At 47.4% G+C, this 18,608-nt stretch overlaps 2 protein-coding genes across 2 annotated transcripts; one reads left to right on the forward strand and one right to left on the reverse strand.

Annotated features, from left to right (window-relative positions):
• Positions 1 to 4,993: 4,993 nt before the first annotated feature.
• Positions 4,994 to 6,001, forward strand: FOXG_07306 (uncharacterized protein; the record flags this gene model as incomplete). Its single annotated transcript, XM_018385905.1, has 1 exon — positions 4,994 to 6,001. One exon carries the CDS (start codon positions 4,994 to 4,996, stop codon positions 5,999 to 6,001), a length of 1,008 nt encoding a protein of 335 aa, XP_018244675.1.
• Positions 6,002 to 14,578: 8,577 nt separating this feature from the next.
• Positions 14,579 to 16,491, reverse strand: FOXG_07307 (uncharacterized protein; the record flags this gene model as incomplete). The annotated part of the gene is made up of 4 exons (XM_018385906.1): positions 14,579 to 15,019; positions 15,773 to 16,131; positions 16,283 to 16,310; positions 16,423 to 16,491. The coding sequence occupies 4 exons, from the start codon at positions 16,489 to 16,491 to the stop codon at positions 14,579 to 14,581; spliced, it is 897 nt and encodes a 298-aa protein (XP_018244676.1).
• Positions 16,492 to 18,608: the final 2,117 nt, after the last annotated feature.

An 18,608-nucleotide genomic window follows, 5' to 3' on the forward strand; every position in this document is an offset into this window, starting at 1 on the left:
GAGGAATCTATGGCCGAGCTCGAGGCTGTCATGAACAACGAAACGCGGTGGAACTCCACTTACATGATGATTGAGAGGGCTTTGCGAAAGCAGACAGATATCAGAGCATTTATCTTTGCAACTCAAGAAGAGGAAGACGGGGTAAGACGGATCCCGGTGGAGGACATATTGTCCAGCGAAGACTGGCGGGTTCTTGGCGAAGCCAACGAGATTCTCAAACCCATATACCTTCAGACGATGCGGATGCAAGACTGGGGTAAAGGTGATAGCCATGGACGCCTGTGGGAGGTGCTGGTAGGAATGGAATATCTGTTGGAGCATTTTGAGGACTGAAAGGTCTTCTATAGTGAGGTTACGGAGGAGACGATGGGAGAAACTCAAGTGGATGCTGCGGAGCGGATTGCAACGGCGTCAGCAAATTTCCGAGAGTCAAACGGTCGGCCAAGCCGCGTTCGCCGTCTTCCTGCCCGCTTTGAGGAGGATGAGGTTTACGCGCTACCACAGCGGAGTCAACCTCCGAGATTCGTAGAATCTGCCTTACCGTTGCATTCTCGGGCTGATTATTCTACGGCGGAGAAGCGATCAGCGTCCGAGACGTCGCAAAGAGCACATTACCAGCGCACCATCGAGCCTATATCCGGGCATCAATCAACAACGGGTGGAAGAAGCTGAATGAGTATTATGACAAGCTTGGAGAATCTCCCTTGTTTGCGGCAGCAATCATTCTTCACCCGAGGTTCGGGATCAGCTGGTTAGAGGCGACTTAGGTGTCTGAGGAGCAACTCGCTTGGGTTCGTGATGCCAAGGCTGGAATCAAGGATTACTTCACCCGTTGGTACGACGCGAACCAGGGACTGTGCGAGGAAACAACGAAGTACGACGCAGCACCAAGGACGATGGGTCAAGAGGATGATCAGTACACTCAGTGGATTAATAGCAAGACGAAGAAAGCGTTTGCGACGGGTGGCAGTGTCGGCGAGCTCGAAAGGTACCTCTGTCTCGAGCCACAGGATACGCAGGATGCTATCCAATGGTTGAGAGACCACAGGGCCTCGTTTCCTTCACTGAGCAGCTTTGCCCTGGATGTCTTTTCTATTCCAGCAATAGCAAGCGATTGTGAGAGGCAATTTAGCCTAGCGAAGCTGATGTTAACGTCTCAGAGGCTTTCGATGGGCTCGGATACATTGGAACGCGCTCAGTGTCTCAAGAACTGGGTCGGACAGGGCGGAGTAAAGTTGGATAGCTGGGTGGGTAGCTGACTTTTGGTGTGCACGAGGGGGACGACTTCGCGTAGGGGTTTCCACCCATAGAATTTATATAGAACATCAAACAAATCAAACAAATCAAACAAATCAAACAAATCAAACAAATCAAACAAATCAAACAAATCAAACAAATCAAACAAATCAAACAAATCAACTTTGAGCTCGAGGGCTATCAATCAAACCAACTTTGACCTCAAAGTTGATTTGATTGACATATGATGAGCGCTGGTTATTCCTCTACAGGCTGGCGATCAATTCAATTCCATCAATTTCGTCCTCGCGTGGCGTTGCGTTGAAAGCTTACTCAGCATTTGGCCAGTGGAGTTGAACCACTGCATCTCCAGATTGAATTGATGGCGTTGAATTGAATATGTTGAATATCACACGCGCGTCGAGTCCCCCAATGCTCACTTCCCAGCGTCTAGGTCATCCTCCTCTGCCTCCCATATAACGCTATTTCCAACCTCTTCTGACACATCAATCAAGCTATCAGCCGCGTCGACTAGGCCATTCCGCACCCATGACCTCAGTGTCTGTGCCATTCCTATCGAGTCCGCAGCGGTGGTACCATTTGCTCAGCAACACTAAACAAACGCTCGCACTCTGCCGACATAGACGGTATTGATAGTAGGTCAAGGACCATTCGCGACAATCGAGGGTAGTCTCTCCGCCTTTCCCACCAATATTGGATGGGATCTGTCACAAGATTGTCGTTCCTAGAGTCGGCACTCGACAGCCAGTGATCATATTCGTCTTGGCCCCTACTCCGTGGACTTTCCCAAGAACACCTGCCTACCAGAGACGAAGTCCTGTGAGCTCAGTGCCTTTCGAGTGCACTCATTGCCTTCAAACGCTTGAATGGGGGTTCTTCATTCGAATTCGAAAGAGTCGGTAGCGGTTTGTACTCTTCCTCCCACAATGTTTCTTGGGCGTGTCTTTTCCTGCTTTCCCTTCCAAAGAGCAGGTGGCTTCCTCCTCTCGGACTCGTCGACAAGTCTGTGCTCCCTGATCAGATGTTTCTCGATATTCTGTGTGCCAACCGCAGTGAAGTCTGTCACCTTGGACCTGACCCTCCGGGGACAATGCTTGCAAACCCATTTCCTCCTCGTGGGAGAATCGCGGGCTTGAATGTCAAAGCCGTGCTGCCAAACCCACGAAGTGTGCCTGCCAACGCGTTCCGAAATCGAGAAACCCGGAAACTTGTGCCATGGGAAGGCTTTCCAATCGACTGGCGAAGCATCCAAGTTATTAGGTGAAGTACTAGGTGCGCTGCAGTCGGGACTCTGGCACTTGACAGGTACGTTGGCGTCATTTGAAGGTTAGGAAAGGAATGGAATGCAGGTAATGATCTTCCTGCAAGGGTCATAGAGCGCGACGACAGCTGAGACGCGTTCATAAACCCCTAATGCTAGGTGCAGTTGGCACGTGCATCAAAAATACGGGGCAAAAGTACTAGCAGGGGTCCTGTGGACGCGTCTTATGGGACTACACGGACTGGGCGCTACCCTGAACCACTGCCATTATCGACAGTTTCAACCGATGGTCAACGTTGAAAGCATCTAGGTGGAATTGAAACAATCAATGCGAGTGTCAAATGGGATTGATTGAATTGATGCACGTGACTTCAACTTCCATAAAATTGACGAGATTGAGTTGATGGTTGAATTGATCGCCAGCCTGTTCCTCTATAACTAGTCTATTTCTATTGCGGTATAGCCATCCAATCCAGCTGGTTCATTTGGCTCCTGACTTTCTATGGCAACGAGAGTACAAGCTGGCCTGTATCAGCTGATTAATTCATCTTGATTAGTCTAACTTCCCTGTCGTGACGGCATTGCCGTTTTGTGCCGCTTAAAGAGATAGTCCGATGCCACTGACTATGTTAGCCGCCGCTAATGTTAGCTGTCCTGCGTAAGGGCTTTACATTGTTCATAACCACCTCATTAAATGGGTGCTCTCTCTCAGAGTCAAGTATCAACGTCCGGCTAGCAGGGTCCGGTTGACCAATGCCGAACCGTGTGCTCCGCTTTTCAAACTCAAAGATGACCTGCTGTTCCCAGATTCCCCAGAATTTCTCTTTTTTGCCTGTAGCTCTATATTTACCAGTCCCCTCCTGTCGAAATAGTGTGTCATTAGTGCTTCCGCCGGCGGGGCTTTTTAACCCAGCCATGTCCCCGTGCTTGAGGGCCAAGCATGGGACTCGGATTCTTCCTTTAACTTCTCGGCATAGTGTAGAATATCGTTCTGATGTCCCGGGTGTACCTAGAGTGATTAATTCTCTACGCTGGCATGTGAGCAGACAGCGTAATCGAGTAGTTTCAACTGGGGGATCGCCAATTGCAGTATAACATTTTGTCCGCGCCGGGGTTTACCATGTGAAAAAACATGTCGGTGACATGACACCGCAGCTTGTGCCGCTCTCAGTTAACAAATATGACTGCAGAAAGCAGCTCAGGCAGATATTGAGATATCCGCGGAGCGATCTTGATTCGTCCTCTTCTTACCTCCGACGGAGGCCCCATAATTGATGATCCCAAGCTTTTGTGGAGCCCTAAGACAGGACCATACATGGCTCTTCGATTAACTGACGCGTATGTAGCAAAGTTCTGATGCCCGTCATGGCCCAAGATAAAGTTTATATGACGTCAGAGAGATGGAATGAAAAGGGCGATGGTGCTATCCAGAGCGGGGTGTTTCGGAGAGTATGTGCTACGGGTTGCCTCAGCGGTAATAGCCAGTGAGACGTATGTAGTATCCCCTAATCCTTCACATTGTGGGCGAAATCATGCAGATCCGCCGTGCAAACAAGTATGTGGGTTTATGTGTTCAGACTTGCGAAGATCTTTCCACGTAGATTCTCACCTGAGCCCTTACTCGGTCTCTTCCGTTGAGTCAGTGTGACTGGGAAACCTCTGCAGTGTCATATTGCAAAACACATTTGGCGGTCCCCAACTCCCAAGTACAAACACATGCTTGCGCATAGTAAACCGTAGTCAATCTCCAAGCTTCACAGCCTTGTTGGTGTTGAGGAGGCTCGAGCACGGCGAGCAGGTCTACGCGCCAGTTTCTAGGCTTGCCATGGCACTAGGAAATGGCCACCCCTCCAGACTCGAGGGACATGGGCGATAAATAAACGCCGGGCTCTGAAACTCTCGGCAGTCTAGCCCACGAAGCCGCATAAGTTATTCCCTGAAATACAAGGATTTCCTATCCTCCTGGTTTCCAAAGATGTGGCGTTTGAATATCCCGCTCCCATTAGTAAACCTTGTTTTCTGCTAACAGCCACACTTTTATTAAGCTAAGTTTCTGCTGATGCTGTGATGCTTGCTAGGGTATGGATGAGCATTTGCGTACTGTCTTGAATACTACGTTCCGGTCAGGGCATTGCTTGCGACAGCTGTTATATTTGATTTTTGTATCCTACCCTGCCATCCTCTGCCCTTCCTGCGTTTTTAGGCATGCTCTTGGCAATGTCTCTCAAGTTCTCCCTTCTTCAATATCCAAGGTATCAGCCCTGGCCCTAAGGTCTCTTATCACCACTTATTATCCTGACTGGCAATTGCGATTCGAGGAGCTGGATTACTTTATATTATCGTAGAGTCCTGTTCTACAATGCTAGGAAACCTTGCGTTCTCACCTAGATGATGTTTTCGCCACTACATCTTACCAACAATCCTACCATCCAGTTGGATAACCGTAGCTTCACCAATACCTCGAAACATCAAGCCATGTCGGCCGATGCCGAGTCAAATAGGTGGCAGCTACCATTTGAACAAGCAATTGATACCTGCACGGTCACGATGAGAGCGGGTCTCGGGCCCTCCTACATTCCATTACCGCCGCAGCCTATGAAATTTGGGAATCTTGAAGGGAACGGGGCACTGAAGAATATCCGACAATCTGCTATAGATGATAAGAAGTTGAACCGGCGGGCCCACACTCGAAGACAATCACAAGCAGCTGCAAATGAGGCGCTTTCCGAGTCCAGTGCTTATGGGCAGGCTGCACAGTCACCCGAGCCAAGGAAAAGGGGCCGAAAACCAAATAAGCAGTCAAAAGAACAGCAGGTAGCGGGTCAACAAGTGGAGCTTGGTGATGATGATCTTCCCAAGGATCCCCGCCGGCGCCGAGTGCTCGAACGTAACCGCATTGCGGCGAATAAGTGTCGTCTCCGCAAGCGTGGTGAAGCCTCAGCGCTCGCCTGCCACGAAAAAGCAATGGAGGACCAGAACCGCCATCTCACGGCGTGTGTCGACTCTTTGACTCACGAAATTTATCACCTAAAGACCCAATTACTGCGGCATACAGGATGCAAATGCGTCCTCATCCAGAACTATATCGCGAATGAGGCGCAGAAGTGTGTGGATAGGCTAATCGTTTGCTCTACTGCCTTTGGTACCTATAGCAATGCGCTAAGGCCTTGTGATGGAAGCCCAAGTGATGCTAGCACCGCCCAAGAGTTGAATACGCAGAGTCTAAATGGAGGTCGTTTCCTGTCAACCCCGAGAATCTCTTCTCAGCAGGGATCTATCGCCTCGGATGTTACAGACATCGTGTTCGATATGATGGACTTGGGACCATTTCAAATGGCTACTATGCTGCCTGATTCGATGGCCTTTACCCAGCCAGTTCCACCGTTATCCTTCACTGAATATGGACCAGAGTTATCTGTCTACGAGGGACCGCGAGAACACCAAGCGGATGAGGTTGCTTGGGGCTCATACTGGCAGTTTTGACGCTATTGGCTACCTCTGTCTCTCAATTTTAGGAATAAGGGACAAGAAACCACGTGGAGAGTTATTTACGATTTGTGGCTAAGATGGAGTTGGTCTATAACGTCTCGTACCTCTATAAATATGGAGTTGGGACGATGCTTTCCAGCAACCGCACGTCAGGGAGTTGCAAACATGAATATAGAACAGAACTTTATGGTAGCCAAACCGTATAAAGATCCTGGAGAGAATAGATTACCGACGATGGTCCGGAAACAGCTCTGGCCAGTGGCCAAAGATCGAGTCCACCTTTCTTCGGACCCCACCAGTACACAGAGTGCCCGATTAGTGGAATAGTGCAGAGGGAAGTCTTTTAAAAAAATACCTGAAAGAGTGGTCACACGATCAAGACATGGAGACTGATCTTACCGCTGTCGACGCTGTGCAAGGTACTCAAGGCAGTCACTGCCGACAGATATTTTGTATTGTGGGGACCTTCAGGCCCCTCCGCATGAATCACTTGAGAGCATGCAAGCGAGAATCAGCCGAAGAGGCTCATCTATGCAAGATAGGACGTCAAACACTTGGAAAACTTGGCGCGTCACCGAAGGGTTAAAGCTGGCTGGACCATTCGGTGTAAGAAGCTGTGGGGCTCTGAGCATCATGACCAAATTGTCCGGACTGTAAGTAGCATAATTACCACACTGTACTTTGGGTGTAGAACCCCCCAGGGCCGAAACAATTTTAATTCTATGGATTAGATCTTGTTTAAACTCGGTCCTAAATCATACAGGATGTTGAGGTAACCCTCCCCCTCACCTGTGACCAGTAACCTCATGCTGGACTTATCCGCGCCTAAGAGTGTTTCGACATAATGACAGAATAAGGCATAATATCAGAATATACCTCGCTAGCTTGGTTCCAGCGCAGGTCACTCTACTGTGTCAACAGATCTTACCTATTTGTCTGTTAGGTGCCTGGCCAGCCACTTGCCGGCATTTGGCCACGGTTAAGCGATAGCAAAGGGCATTATTGCGTCAACCTGGCGGTTTGTATTCGCACGGAATGATCTGCGTGGCGCTCTGCTGTTATTAATGGCTCAACTACTGCGCTTAGAAGAGATTCTGTATCTCGAAGCTGGTCATTCAGTGGAACAAATTGGTGAGGCTATGAAGATGAACATTGGGACGTAGATAGGGAAGATACAATAAGAGCAGGTATGTTTGTAGAATATTCTATAAGTTGGAGAGAGGGTGAGGAGTTGACCGAAGAGGCGATTGTTGCAGATTAACTCTTGCATCAGTGGCTAGACAGAGGACCTTCTGCTCCACCACGCTTCGCGCTCGCATTAATTACAAAAATGTGCCAGCCCTGCCGTCACTCCCTGGCTCCCCAACAACACCAAATCTTCCGGTACTCGCCAATATGCCGTCAGGCCAAGAATGGTTGTATGATCCATGCCTCGGTTGCGGCACCCAGACAAAGGGAGAAACCTACTGCTCTAATTCCTATCGGCTATCAGAATGTGAGAAGGCATCATCATCGACGAAATATTCAAGCTGGCCTTATATGCGGACCAAATCATCCTCCTCAACATTATCAGCTCAAGAAACCAAGTCATCGACCAAATTAGAGAAGGAATTAAGAGTTTACAACATGTCATTGGACCAGGCGAAGCTGCGGAGGAGATTGTATTAAAAGCCGAAATACCTCCACTTCGTTGGCATCCCGCCTCAGGGGCTAATAACCGGAGATACATCTCACAATAGTGCCACCTTCAGTGCTCTCCGCATACCAACTCCATGACAGACATTCGGAGTGTAGAAGCAGGGCGTATTGACACTGGGAATGACTTTACTGCGCTAGACCCGTGGTTTTGTCGACTGGGTTCTGCCCTTCACTTAAAAGACATTGACGGGAAAAAGGACCTCTTGAGGGACATGATCGCTCTGAAATACGAAGTGGATCCAACCCATCCGGACAACTCGGACGGTGCTCAAGTTTGGTTCATACAGATCGCCTTCGATCGGATGGCCAACTACACTAAAGCCATCATCACGGCCGATACTATTTCTTGGAATGCTCTATTTTAAGTTAACCGCAAAGACCTTGACAAGGATAGGACCAGGCCATTTCGTTTCCCATATAAGCCACAGAGTCAAAGACGGTAAACGCTTGCGGTTAAACAACTACTTGCCTGCATTGTCCGGTGTATGTCTTTCGAGGACAAGGCATATAGGTGATCATTCAAGCTTAGAAGGAGGCAACTAGGCTTTTACGATATCATGATAGAACACGCAGATCGCTTGATCGACGCCTGGAAATAATACGGAGGGGACCCAGAAGCACCCAAGGTTTCTTAGCTTCTTGATCTGCTGGAGAGTGACGTTCTGGAACTCTATTTCTCGATTCTTGATCATTCTTCTCAAAGTACTGAGTATGATAGTGTTCCAGCAAGTACTAGATGAAGTGCGACGTAGTTCGTCGAAATAGTTGTATGGATAAAGTGTGGGACACGCTAGGTAGGTGTTAGAATATACTGTGCTGTTTCAAGCCCAAATCTAGCTAAACTAGGCTCGGTAAATAAACCAAAGCGTAGTTATAAGTTCTTGGACGTTTGATACATAGAGAAGGAGTAACGCGATAGTTGTGGCGTTTTGAAAAATCGGTATTCAGAGAGATATCTTTCGATTTTCGGACCATAACTGGATTGATATCCGCATCTATGAACATGAAGGTCAGGCAATCCTGCATTTGTAAAAACCAGTTTCCCTAAGTCAATTGTACAAGCCTCTACTGGATGAAATTTAGGCTAGTTCTAGCTAATTTCGACTCTTTGTTTAGCAAAGTAGATTGTTAATAAATCATGCCTTACTTATAACATTTCTATTTAATCAATTGATCCTCAACCATCAATCATGTCTCAATCAAATAAAGAGGCAAATATTATTCTTGCGCTTCAGGCCTATCAAAACAACCCAGAATTAGGTCTCCATCGCGCAGCTGAGATATACCAGGTCTCCTATGGTTCACTCTGGCGCCGAACCCATGGCATTTCTTCTCGATATGATACTACACCTAAGTCACGGAGACTATCTGATCTAGAGGAACAAGCTATTATTCGATTTATCCTCGACCTAGATTCGCGAGGGTTTCCCCCGCGACTGCGTGGTATTGAAGAAATGGCCAACCGATTGCTTGCTGATCGTGACGCATCACCTGTCTGCAAGCGCTGGGCCTCTAACTTTGTCAAGCGACATAAAGAGCTCAAGACATGTTTTCATCCGAGATATGACTACCAGAGGGCCAAATGTGAAGACCTAACTGTTATTCGCAATTGGTTCAGGCTTGTACAGAACGTAATTGCAAAGTATGGCATCCAATTAGATGATATCTGGAACTTTGATGAGACTGGCTTTATGATGGGCGTGATTTCAAGCGGTATAGTTGTCACTGGCTCAGAGAGACGAGGAAGACCAAAATAAATATAGCCTGGAAATCGGGAATGGGTTACAGCGATCCAAGCGATTAATGCAGAAGGCCGGGCAATCGATCCATTTATCGTGGTTGCAGGCCAATATCACCTTGCCAATTGGTACCAAGAAAGCAACCTCCCGGCCACTTGGGCCATTGCTACGACCCAAAATGGCTGGACGGATAATAAGACGGGTCTTGAGTGGCTAAAGCACTTTGATCGATGTACAACTAACCGATCAGTTGGTGGCTATCGTCTTCTAATCCTTGATGGCCACGAAAGCCACCATTCGGCCGACTTTGAGATATATTGTGAGGAGAACAATATAATCACACTCTGTATGCCACCTCATTCTTCCCACCTCCTTCAGCCCCTTGATGTCGGGTGCTTTGTACCGCTAAAAAAGGCATATGGTCGAGAAATAGACCATCTAATCAGAAGGTCTATCACCTATATTTCCAAGTCCGATTCTTTCCGGCTTTTTACGACGCTTTTCAAGCTGCTATAACTAAGGAAAATATCAAGGGAGGTTTTAGAGGAGCTGGACTAGTTCCTTTTGACCCGGAATAGGTGGTCTCAAAGCTTGATGTGCAGCTACGGACTCCAACGCCTGCCAAGGAGGTTACTAACCCCTCAACCCCTTGGGCATCTAAGACCCCACAGACTGTGCTTGAGGCTAGATCTCAGTCTGAATACCTTCAGAAACGAATTAGAAGACATAAAAGCTGCTCCCCAGAGTCAATTCTAGGAACTTTAAAGTCTCTTGCAAAGGGAACAACAGCAATAATGCATGAGAATACCTTATTACGAGCTCCTGCAGAATAGCGGGAGTATGACTATACGGGAATGTCAGGATCTAATTGATCAGATGGATGTAGATATGCAAGTACTGGCCGAATCATCGAGAAGTGGTGGTCAAGGAAGTTCGGCGCGACCGAGGGTTCGGCGCTGTGGAACTTGCGGCAAGACCGGGCATAATGCAAGGACCTGTCAGGAGGGTATTGAGGCCTCTGGTAATGAGTATGGTAATTAAATTTAATTAAATAGATTGTCTGTTGTATTTCTATTGTAATATTTATTTAGAAGGTTCAGATATTTGGTCCACTCGCTTGTCTGGTGCACTCGCTTATCATGTACGTTAGCGCATTTTCATTTTGTGTGTGTTTGCAAATCGGGTCTACTAAACTCGATTTCACCCATTATGGGTAGCGATTCTGCCGCGCAGCTAGGATAGGCTAGATATGAACAAGAAGTTGCATTTGTGGCCACAGACTTTTGTTTAACGTACTACGTCTGCAACTTTGCCGCTTCTGATCCTAAAAGTGATCTCTTTTGGGGTTCACCAGCCAAGGCGTGGAAAAAACTAGGATAGCCGGGCTTTCTATGCATGGATGCTGGAGTCGCAAAATGGACAATGAATGTGTATAATATAGGTCTACACATGCTCTAGTATAGAACTATCATCTGCCCGATGACTTGATACATGCGCTTGGCTTGGCCTCTGCAGCACAGGCTCGGGCGATGCAAAATGAAATGCGCATATGGGGCATGTATCATGTTTCGCAAGGTACCACGTAGCAATACAATCTGAGTGGAACGTATGCTCACACGCCAGGTGACGAATCATATCAGTGTCCTGAATATCCTCTAGGCAGATGGAACTGAATAGGGAGGTGAGTGATCAGCCAAGTGTTGCTTACAATTACTGAGGAGTCAAGAGGACGTACCATGTCATGTCCGAACTCAGCATCGCCCAAGAGACGTGCGCTCCGTCTGCAAGCTCCCGCCTCATCTCTTTGCTTGTTTTTGAGGGAGCAATAACATCTAGATGAGGCAAATCTCTGGCTTCAGTGCCAGTGGCTTCTGTCGATGCAGGTCCCGGGGAGCTGCTAGACCGTTCTGTGCCTGCAGTCCTGCCATATCTCATCAACTCGTATAATCTGTATTGCCATTAGCCGACTGAACAGGTATCAGTTTCCAATAACTAAGAACGACATAAGTTACCTGGGAATACATATGAGAAACAAAACCACCGCAACTAAAAGTGGCATTGTCATGATCAGGACCCATCCTGGTAGTGTATGGCTTGAATCCTGGTTATCAGTGTTCGAAGAAGCGGGAATAGTATTGTTTATTGCAGGCATGGTTTCTACGCGTACGGCGAATCAAAGGGTCTGTGCCCTTCAAGCAAGGGCACAAAGGCAGCCAACAGGGTTTATAACTTGGTGGGTACTGTTTAACCTGACCTTGCATTCTTAGTTCGGGTTAAAAGCGTGGTGGTGTGCTCTCGGCTGGATCCGCCCTATGACCTGACGGATATGGTCTGTACCATTGCCCCGCCATCTCGCCACATCATCATTGAGTGAGTCCCCCCAAAAAAAGACTGGTCTCGAATCTCCCGACCTAAGTGCCTCGTGCCCACAACAACTTAGTTCAATGGCTGGCATGTGCGAGAAACCCCACCTTTTTCTTCCAGATGAACACCAACTAATCAGAGTTTTACCATGTAGCCAGCCAGTGGTACTAAAAAGATGCGCCCAGAGAGGCATAATCATTGTCTATAACAAGACTTAAGACTCATCAGGTTGACTGGGGCAGCGTACTGACGTGAGCCAATGCGTTGGATAGAATCCAAAAGAACGCCTTGGCACTCAAAGATACAGGATGGTTAATCTGCTTTCTAAAGTTGCTTCATATGATCACGATTAGTGTGGTAAGGGTAAAGAAAGTTGGGGAAATCACAAAATCAAGTTCTTGTAACATGAAAGGCATAAGTTATGGTAAGGGAGATATGTCAGTCGCCCCGCGCATCAGAAACTGGACAAATTCATTTTTTCTCATTAAATACAACCTTTGTTTTCTTGATTTGTTCGAGCGCCAATCACAGTCGGTGGAGACCCTAGCCGGCTGATAGGTCAGGTTCGGAGTGAGAAAAACCACGCAGAGAGCACTAGACCTGGGATCCTGTCAATATTGATATCGAGTTGATGTAATAAAAATATCTTACCCAGTCGCTATGATAAACGCGTGACATACTTTCGCTGTCAAAGAAACTACATTCTTTCTTTATTTCTTTCTCCCCCTCCCCCGTAATAAAAGGGCCAATGGATTCCATCTTTCGAACTCATGTTATATATGATGGCCCTATGAAGCAAAGATTAGATCATCCCGACGCCCTCTTTTGGTAGCTGCTTTATTTCTTAATCCCAATCCCATTTCCCATTCTCAATCATCAGCAATTGCAAGAAAGATTTCTTACATTGCTTGACGTACCTGAGCCCTTTCAGTGTGCAACCTGCACTATCCTCCCCTTCGACTGCGAGGTTATACCATACATGGCTATATGAATATTCACACTGATTTTCTTATATTCATATTATATTCAACTTTTCTAGCAAAACACATATTCATATAACATATTCATGCATTTTCATGTAAGGGCTCAAGTGATGCCAGGCTAATTACTGCAGTGAAGTGAGAGGAATCGATTGATGTAGCTATATAGCCCGAAACCTTCTCAAACGCTGCCGTTTGACCTGTTCGCTATTAGATATCACCCTCTATAGCCTCTGGATCACATGGGAGGCCTATCCCGCCCTCAGCTGAGGGTCTAATATGCCCCTCTCGCAGCCAGTTGCCGATACACTCAATCTTCTCAATGCTCTCAATCAGCAATCGTAGCCTATCCCATCTAGCTGTGCGCCTAGCCACTGAAAAGGTCCGCTCTGGCTCTGCTGATTCTGCTGGTACAGACAGGATATCGATAGCCATACGGCTAAGCCGTGGGTACGCTGTACGAACGTCCTCACTACACCACCATTGAAGAGGCGTAGTATCCTCTGCAAGTGCGATAGGAGCCTCTGAGATAAAGCTATCGAAATCATCCTTGCCCCGTGCTCTCGCCATCGTCTTATTTCGCACCTCTAAGTGCATCTTTGAGAGCATCGTATCCTTCTTTCGCTTTAATAATGCAGGCACAGCCAAGGACTGCTCTGAGAGATGTATCTCGACATCGTAATTGTATTCTTCCTTCCAGAGACTACGGGCGGCGGCAAATGCGCCCTCGTGCCATTCCTCGGGCCAGCATTCTTCTATATAGCTCTTGCGTTTAGAAGGATCGAGAAGGAGGGCGGCGACATATACGGGGACATCCTCGGTCATAGTGTAATACTTATCGAGTATGAACCAGCACATGTCGATAGAGTGAATTATACGATCATCGCGATTGCTCGGCTGTGAGTAGTGGGCGTAGTTAGCTGATTAGCATGCCGTATACGCTATAGATAGAGCAGGAAGATGTAAAACTTAGCCATGTACCTTCCACTTTTCGCAGTGTCCTAGGAGAAGGTCCAGCAGCTCAAGTGACTGTGAGATTGATGCCATAGCGCCTTCAGCTTCCAACGTGGCCTCATAGAAAGGTTGAATGAACTCTAGCGTTCTTTCTAGCATTTCCCAATCCCTACTGCTAAGAGTATTGCCTTCGAGATCATTATCATGTTCAGCAGTAAACTGGATGATCTGTGGCTTTTTATTTAACGCAACAGTGATCACTCTATGCCATGAGGACCATCTCGTGATATTATCGATGCCTAGTTGCTTACCTACAGCATCGTACCACTGATCGTTGTGTAGAGCCGAGCTCCGTATATAGACTGCAAGAGCATGAAGCTTTGCTAGCGCTGGGATGCCTTGCCAGCCAGCGAAGCGCTCATCGTTGTTTCTGGCTTGCTGATGCGTAATTGCGGCTCGATTGCCTCTCGCCTTTATAGGTTTTCTCGTGGGCTGCTCCTGCCGCTCTTCCTGCTGTTGTTGTTGCTGCGTCGTGGTGTCCGAATGTGCCGCAATCTCCTCCGGACCCAGCTCATGTAATTGCTGTGAGAACTCCTCTAGCATAGTTGAGTCGGGGTCATCGGCAGAAGCTTCGAGAGCCGCTCTCAGAGCTTCTTTTCAGCGAGCGAGAAGGAATGCTTGTAAGGCGAGATTGATAATATGGCCGATGCAGCGGATTCTGCGGCGTTTGTGAGGGTCCTCATCCTGTACTATAATTTAGTATAGGCTACAGCAGTATTAGCGGCCAAGCGTTAAATTTACACCTGATTTCGCCTCCAGAACCTTTGATAGCTTCTCTAAATAGGTGTAGCATTGTCGTCTATATAATAGCCGAGGTTTTGGGCAGTAATGTTGAATTTCCGTAGCATACGGGTGATTAACTCAGCCTGCGTAGTACCAGAATGGCTGTATTTGCACTCTGGCAGTCCTAGTAGTGCTTTCTGAAGCTTGAAGTCCTCATAGACCCATTGAACGCATACAGAGGGTACGCCATGGCGTTGTGGCGATGTCCAGAGATTAGAAGATATGTGTATCTTCGACTGCGTTGTTTGAAGTCTTTCGGCAAGTTGTGAGCTGTATAGCGAGTAGTTCGAGTTAATATAGCCCATAGCCTGCTTTCGACCATTGATGAGAAGGTCCCCGATGGCTGGATTACATGCCAGAGCCAGATCTCGCAGTTCGGAGTGCTCAACTGCCTCAATATAGGCTTGCTTATTAAAACAGTTGCGGAGAGCAGCCTGCGAAGGACAAGAGACGATATACGAATCGATAGCGCCAGATAAAACACCGAAGGCAAATGTACTAGTTAATTGAAATGGGAACAAATCATCTCATTGAATCATATGAACTATGTCTGGTCCTTGCCTTCTCACGCTCAACCTCTTCCAGGTCTATAGTCGCAATTTAAAAGTTTTTTTTTTTAGTTTTTTTTTGAAGCGCAATACTTGGCAACATTAGAGAAGTTTAAAGTCACATTGTATTTTCTCCCAAGATCATCTGATGGCCTCGAATAAAAATGATTTTCTTCTCAGATTATCCCTTTGAGTGCCACAGCCTTAGGCGGGGTCACGACAGGGGTATAGAGCCAATCAAGATAAATGAAACTAACGGTACTTTTCCACACATACTAGTTTGTATGATGGTAAAAGTCCCAGCAGTTTTGATTGTTACAAAGAGCTACCTTACAGACTTGGCAAATCTCTTATGAACTTCCGGTACCCTGCACGTACTAACCTTATGACTAAGCTAAGTGGGGCGAGTGACCCTCCTAAGGGCTGTGGCACTCAAAGGGATACGGTTACAAGGACAAGATTTCTACGACAAAGTTTCCATGCTATTCCCGCACTGTAAATCCCTCTCCTTGTGTGCATCAGAATACATGGTAGCCATCCCTTCTAACTCGATGATGCGATTCCTTGCCATATCCAATACTTGTCCTCTGCTCAGAACCTGGCCAATGTTGGCTGTCGTATCCCTGTCAGCAAGGCTACGCGCCTGTGCCACTGCAGAACTGTGAGAAGCCTCTCAAACTGCGTCTTGAGTCGGGCACGGTAGTGTTTCTCGACAAGGTTATGGCTTTCTCGGGTGTGTTCTGGATTGCTGGGAGCTGTGCCACGACGCTTGCGGTTCTTGGATTTGCGCAATGCTGATCGAAGTTGGAGTTGAACGTCGGGAACATGAAGTGAAATATCCTTGCTGGGGGGCTGTTGATTCGAGGGATTGCTCGCCTCTTCGGGAGGAGTCAACGGCCCACTCATCTCCCTCCTCAGCGGTTCTGTATTGGCATCGGGGCAGATATAGTCAAGATTCGTCTCAAAACTTGGCTGGCAGGCTATAGAGAGATCGGCTTCTAATAAGTCAGAAGGTCCAGATGACCCTAATGTGTTGGTAAACTACTCAGAAGCCAAATACTCATCCATGTCCGATATATGATTCTTGATAGTGGCTGTTGCTATGTCCATGTAATTGGGGCTCTATCTGTCAGGCTAAAATCAACTCACCCTGCCCCGATGAGCAATCAGGAGGCATCTGTAAACAACTATCAGTACACTGGCCATTCAAAGTCAGATTAGGCAAACGCGTAATGCCCAGATACCCCTCTATATTACCAATTGTAACTAGTGGTCTGTAAGAAACTTACTTGAAACTGGGATTTATCATACCCTTGGACAAGGGTGTCAAGTGTACCATCAATTTCCTCAGCAGCCATTTGGGCGTTATGGCCACTGGTTTAAGTCGGCTGGGAACTTTGATGAATCGTTCAAAAGGAATATCAGATGAATTACAATGTTTTGTCGTCACACTTTACGATATCATCCAGGAGCAACTGGCATTGTACAAATGAATGCTACCATTCTATCGTATGGCTTATCCTCGACGAGAATTCCAGGGCCAATAACCGACTACATATAAAGATAGTGGAGAATCGTATGTTCTATCGACTGATGTGAGCAAGTCCAGATCAATCGTATGCCTTGACGGTCGGGCACCTCCAAGGTTCCGGAACTTTGTCCACTTATTGATTAGTTATCAGAGTAAAGATAACCTCACGGAGGAACCAGGCTTGGCGGCCGACTCCGGGCCGGTCACTGGCTTGATGAACCAAGCCTGGTCTGGATGGCGGTCGAGACCGGTCCATCACTTTAGCTGGAGCATGGTGAGTCAGATGGAGTGTCATCAATACAACTTGAATGGGGGAGATTCCATTACTTGCTGCTAGCCTGTTAACTTTGATCGAACGTATTGGTAATAACTTTGGCAAAAACAGCTGAGCAGGCGGTGCATCTTAGCATGATATAACGAACTGGATTGCTGGAATTCGTACTGTATACCGTACGAGCACTACAACTCTATGGTCCGCAATGTTAACAAGGCTCTTGAGAAACTTGGCGCTCACCGCATCGGTGAAGCTGGTGAGCGTGATGATGGTGTTGGTCCCATGGAAGAGGAGATGACCGGCAACATGGGACAGGCCGGATGCGCGTCAAGCTTTGCAAATGCACTTCTGGTCATCATCTGACTTGTATTGGCAAGATTCTGAATTCCTGAGCTATCAAGATTGACTATGATTACTCGGGTAGGGCCTTGAGACCGGCCCCCCTTAGCCCAACCCATTCCACACGTGGAGCCTGAGGGTCAGGCACGGGGGGTACGGTGACTAGGAAAAGGGTCGGTTGACTAGGGAAATTAAGCTACCTCATTTTTATATGTGCGCCCCACCAAATTAGATGTACTTCCTTTGCCACGCTACATGATTGTGACCGGACCAACCCCTCCATTTGCAACCCCCACCAAAAATACATATTGCCAAAACACCAAGCAACCATCACGACTATTCGGTATTTTCATCATCCTTTAGGACAACGAACTCGCCCTAACTGACTTCAATACTTCCCCCAACGACTACTTCATCATCTTCTTCGTCAATTTATTCCTCGTCATCTTCAACGATTCCAAAGCCGTCAGCTTCTAACGACATCTTCTTCCGATTAGAGCGGCGTTTTTCCTCATCTGCAACGAGGAATCCCAGTGCCTCCTTCACAGTATTGAAGTTATAGTCAAATAGAAGAAGGAATAGGGGATTCCAGTGAAATCTGAAGACCTTAATGACTTCCTGACTTCCTGATTCTACTGCCTGCTTTGCTCTCTCCTCGGATTGCTTCATTTTATCGTCAAGCTCGCGGTGAAGCCGGTATCTTAAGCCTAGCAACGCGGTTGGCTTCAGAAACTCTTGGTGTTGTGACTTTATATAGAAATCACCCGCCGTGAATATCTTCTTCTTCTGAGAATAGCTCGGCTGGCTGCTATGAAGGTCAGCAACCCGTAATAGCTTTAGACTTATTCTCAATTGCTTCCTGACTGCTGCAATCCATCGTCGTAGATAGATGACTTCGTCTTTTACTTCGTTATTGTGGAGGCGCGATTCCTCTGCTGCCTGACCGGGCAGTCGGTTATGCTGATCCTTTGCGACGCGAAGTCTGGCATCATAGACAGTAATTGGCCCGTAATTTGCTATAATCGTTGTCCCCTGATCCCGGGCAGAGCGTCTAAGGTTCTTCTCCTTAAGCAGGCGCATCTCCTGTGTCGCTGTAATGCCATTTAAAGCGAGAATTGAGTGCCTTTCACACCTTCTCATTAATATGTAACACTGAGGGAGTCAGGGGCGTGCCCGAGACCACTGAGCATTCGATCCTGAGGGCCACATATTCCTCGTACTGACGGTCTTCCGCAAATTCAGCTGTGGCGTGTCCATTTCGATCCAGTCGGCGTTGACATCAATCGAATCTCCTGATCGAAAGGAATCGAATGGTATAGCTCTCGAGATGA

The sequence above is a fragment of the Fusarium oxysporum genome, chromosome 6 (assembly GCF_000149955.1).
Source record: "Fusarium oxysporum f. sp. lycopersici 4287 chromosome 6, whole genome shotgun sequence".
Taxonomy (NCBI): domain Eukaryota; kingdom Fungi; phylum Ascomycota; class Sordariomycetes; order Hypocreales; family Nectriaceae; genus Fusarium; species Fusarium oxysporum.